Source organism: Myotis lucifugus, unplaced genomic scaffold (assembly GCF_000147115.1).
Source record: "Myotis lucifugus unplaced genomic scaffold, Myoluc2.0 scaffold_383, whole genome shotgun sequence".
Taxonomy (NCBI): Eukaryota; Metazoa; Chordata; class Mammalia; order Chiroptera; family Vespertilionidae; genus Myotis; species Myotis lucifugus.
In genome coordinates, this window is record NW_005871431.1 from 578,830 (window position 1) to 583,057 (window position 4,228).

The 4,228-nt window shown below is 58.2% G+C and overlaps 1 protein-coding gene across 1 annotated transcript in view; it reads left to right on the forward strand.

Moving 5' to 3' along the window:
- The window catches only part of TMEM259 (transmembrane protein 259), a 6,148-nt gene extending 1,920 nt beyond the window's left edge, over nucleotides 1–4,228 (forward strand). Inside the window, 9 exon segments of the mRNA XM_023743290.1 lie at nucleotides 1,351–1,361; nucleotides 1,458–1,730; nucleotides 2,173–2,272; nucleotides 2,482–2,592; nucleotides 3,309–3,431; nucleotides 3,521–3,621; nucleotides 3,702–3,759; nucleotides 3,887–3,970; nucleotides 4,081–4,228. Of these exon segments, the coding sequence (XP_023599058.1) occupies nucleotides 1,351–1,361; nucleotides 1,458–1,730; nucleotides 2,173–2,272; nucleotides 2,482–2,592; nucleotides 3,309–3,431; nucleotides 3,521–3,621; nucleotides 3,702–3,759; nucleotides 3,887–3,970; nucleotides 4,081–4,217 (998 nt within the window). The 3' untranslated portion in view covers nucleotides 4,218–4,228.

The following is a 4,228-nucleotide window of genomic DNA, read 5'->3' on the forward strand; positions in this document are numbered from 1 at the left end:
CTTTGCCGTTTGCAGAGCAGACTCCAGAGGGGAGGCCAGGGGTCTACAGCTGGCATTGGTTCTACCCTTTGAGGCTCATGGCCCCATAAGGATGGGGTTCTGGTGGCTGTGTAGCCAGGGGCAACTCACCAGCCGCCTGAGTACCAGTGTCCCTGTCAGATGGCAGAGAAGGACTTTGTGCTCTGGTCTCTGTGGCCCAGGCTTTTCCAAGCTGTGGTTCTGGACCACACAGCGAGCTGGTCCTGGAGAGTAGTAATTTGGTAGGAGCTTGTGTGTGGTGAGGGTGGTCGGAGGCTGTGCTGGCCTAGCTGAGGGATCACCGCAGTCTCTGACTGAATAGCCACTGGGGTCACCAGTTCCCTGACATCCATCTATTCCTGGGAATGCTGGCACCACATTGGACCAGCTGCGCCCTTTCCCCAAGGGTAGGGCAGTGGGTGGGATGCATGGGGGCGACGCCTTGGCATGGCCTCTAGGCTGGGAAGGTGACACTTATCCAACTGGGGCCCCATGAGAAGCAAGATTGTCAGACAGTGAGGTGAGTTCTTGGGGAGGCGGATGTTCCTCAGTAGATCCAAATGGAGGGCCCTTTTGATGCACTTACTTTGAGTCGGGCAGAAGTTGCTGTTGGTGACTTAGGGCAGAGACCCCCCTCGGCACTTCTGATATCAGGCTACTTGCTCTTTGTGGGGGCTGAGTGCTGAGCAGCAGCATCCCCTAGCGCAGTGATGGCGAACCTTTTGAGCTCGGCGTGTCAGCATTTTGAAAAACCCTAACTTAACTCTGGTGCCGTGTCACATATAGACATTTTTTGATATTTGCAACTATAGTAAAACAAAAGCTTATATTTTTGATATTTATTTTATATATTTAAATGCCATTTAACAAAGAAAAATCAACCAAAAAAATGAGTTCATAGTGTCATAGGTTCGCCATCACTGCTTAGCGCCACCCCCTGAGGATAGGACCGCCCAGATGAGACCCCTGCCGTCCCCGTTTTACTAATGGAGAAACTGCCTCAAAGAGGCAGAGCGAGCTGGCCCTGTCATCGTGGGAGGGGTGCAGAGTGCTTAGTGGGCAAAGAAGGCTGTTTTTAGCTGGTGAGGTCAGGGGCACTCTGAGGACAAGGCAGAGTGTGAGGCAGCTAGGCAGGCCTCCTGGGGACAGTGGGAGCCCAGCAGGTAGCCCAGGGGTGGTGGCACCTGGGCTGGGCCTCCCAGGGAGCAGTTAGTTGATAGTCTCTCTGAGAGTGGGGGTTCCACACGCACATGAGTGCCTCATCCTGGCTCACATGGAGCAGGGTGGTCAGGACCTTGGACCAGTGACACCCTTAAGACCGTATGCTGCCAGGAGAGGACAGGGTGGGTCTGGAGCTTAGGGAACCTCAGAGCCCCGGGGTTCCCTTCCTTCCCCAACAAAGCTCAGGTCTCACTTTCCGGTGGGGCCCCCGCCCCCAGGCCCTGTTCGTGCTCTTCGTCCTGGCCTACATCCACATCGTCTTCTCCCGGTCTCCCATCAACTGCCTGGAGCACGTGCGCGACAAGTGGCCACGAGAGGGCGTCCTACGCGTGGAAGTACAGCAGAACTCGAGTCGCGCGCCAGTCTTCCTGCAGTTTTGTGACAGTAGTCACAGCAGCTTCCCTGGCCTGTCTGCGGAGCCTGGTGGCCTGGAGCTAGAGGAGGAGGAGGAGGAGCTGACCATGGAGATGTTTGGGAACCACTCCATCCAGGTGAGTGTGCAGGAGGACGTCACTGTTGGGGAAGCTCTGGACCTTGCAGGGCCCGGCACTCGTGGCCTTGGGACGGGATGTGGGTGCTGTGCGAAGCAGACTGTTACCTGGAAGGGACTGGCCTCATTCTGGGGATGCTGAGGAGGCCCTGGGAGGGTTTGGGCTGAGAGCCCAAGCAGTCCTGGTCATCCCGATGACGCAGCTGCCCGCAGGGATGGGTACAGACACTCACCTGGAGATGGCTAGGTTCTTGGTGCTGGGTGAGGGGTCTTTTCATGAGATGCTGGTCAGAGGCCCTTCCGCCCCAGAGGTGGAGGATATTCTGGCAGCGGCTGGGGGTTACGGTGGACAGGGGCAGAGTGCATCTCCTTCCAGGTGGCAGGAGAGGGGCCTCTCTGCCAGACGAGAGCCCACTGACACCCTGTCTCCTGGTGACCCACAGTTTGAGTTGGACATTGAGCCCAAGGTGTTCAAGCCGCCCGGTGGCCCTGAGGCCCTGAATGATAGCCAGGAGTTCCCCTTCCCTGAGACACCCTCAAAAGGTATGTGTTGCCAAGATGTCAGGGGGAGTCACACTCCTGGACATGGAGAATGGCCACTCCGAGCTTCCATTTCCCTATCTGTCAGCAGCATGTGAGGCAATAGAGGTGCTCCTGGGCCCTGGTCACACTCCCTCTCTGGCTCCTCCTCTGAAGGAGGGAGGTGGGGTTGGCTGAGGCTCTGTAGGCTGACAGGCCATTCTCACCCACAGTGTGGCCACAGGATGAGTACATTGTGGAGTACTCGCTGGAGTACGGCTTCCTGCGCCTGTCACAGGCCACGCGGCAGCGGCTCAGCATCCCGGTCATGGTAGTCACCCTGGGTGAGTCACCCTGGGAGAGGGCCATGGTAGGGAGTGATCCAGAAGCACTTAAAGATGGAGGTCTGGTCCAGCCAGTGTGGCTCAGTAGTAGAGCATTGACCTATGAACCAGGAGGTCACAGTTTGATTCCTAATCAGGATACTTGCCTGGGTTTCAGGCTTGATCCCCAATGGGGGGCGTGCAGAGGCAGCAGATCAGTGATTCTCATCATTGATGTTTCTATCTTTCTCCCTCTCCCTTCCTCTCTGAAATCAATCCTATATAATAAAAGGCTAATATGCAAATTGACCAACGGTGGAACAACCAGTCGTTATGACACACACTGACCACCAGGGGGAGACAGTGTGCTCCCACAGGGAGAGTGCCGCTCAGCCAGAAGCCCTGAGCTGGGCTCATGGCTGCTGAGCACAGCATCGGTGATGGGAGCCTCTCCTGCCTCCGCAGCACCGCTAAGGATGTCCGACTGGGTTTAGGCCCGCTCCCCACAGTTGGACATCCCCCAAGGGCTCCCGGACTGCGAGAGGGCACAGGCCGGGCTGAGGGACCCCCACAAGTGCACGAGTTTCGTGCACCGGGCCTCTAGTAAGAATATATTTAAAAAAAAAAAAGACCGAGGTCTGGGGACCATCCCCCAGGGCCTGACAATCACAGCACTGCCCGGGTGGGGTGGATGCAGGCCAGTGGGGGCCTTACCCCTGTTGGTGTGCCACCCGCAGATCCCACACGGGACCAGTGCTTCGGGGACCGCTTCAGCCGCCTGCTGCTGGCCGAGTTCCTGGGCTATGATGACATCCTCATGTCCAGTGTGAAGGGTCTGGCTGAGAACGAGGAGAACAAGGGTGCGATTGGGACCAGGGCTGGGGAGGGTGTGGGGTACAGTGTTGGGGGCTGGAGGGCAGACAGTGGTGCTCACAGCCTCCCTGTATAGGCTTCCTGCGGAACGTGGTGTCAGGCGAGCACTACCGATTTGTGAGCATGTGGATGGCCCGAGCATCCTATCTGGCTGCCTTCATCATCATGGTCATCTTCGTGAGTGTCTTGATACTGGGCTGGGCAGAGGGTGTGGGGGCAGGTGGCCGTTCCCTAGCCTTACACATCTTCCTTTGCAGACCCTGAGCGTGTCCATGCTGCTCCGCTACTCCCATCACCAGATCTTTGTCTTCATTGGTGAGTCTCCTGGCCTGGTGGCGGGAGGAAAGGTGGGGTCAGCCTCAGGCCCCCATGGCCCCCTGCCCACCCCACCCCCCAAGGGGCGCCTCACCCGGTCTGCCCGCCCACCACCCTCTGCCCGCAGTGGACCTGCTGCAGATGCTGGAGATGAACATGGCCATCGCCTTCCCTGCAGCGCCCCTGCTGACCGTCATCCTGGCCCTCGTGGGTGAGGACCTCTCTGCCCACCATTCTGCCTTCTCACCCAGTCCCCTCCCCCCCCTCCCCTCTGTTCCTGGCCTTCCCACCATGCCCACCGCAACCCACGGTCTCCTGTAGGGATGGAGGCTATCATGTCGGAGTTCTTCAATGACACCACCACCGCCTTCTATATCATCCTCATCGTGTGGCTGGCTGACCAGTATGATGCCATTTGCTGCCACACCAACACCAGCAAGAGGCACTGGCTGCGGTGAGTGCCACGGGT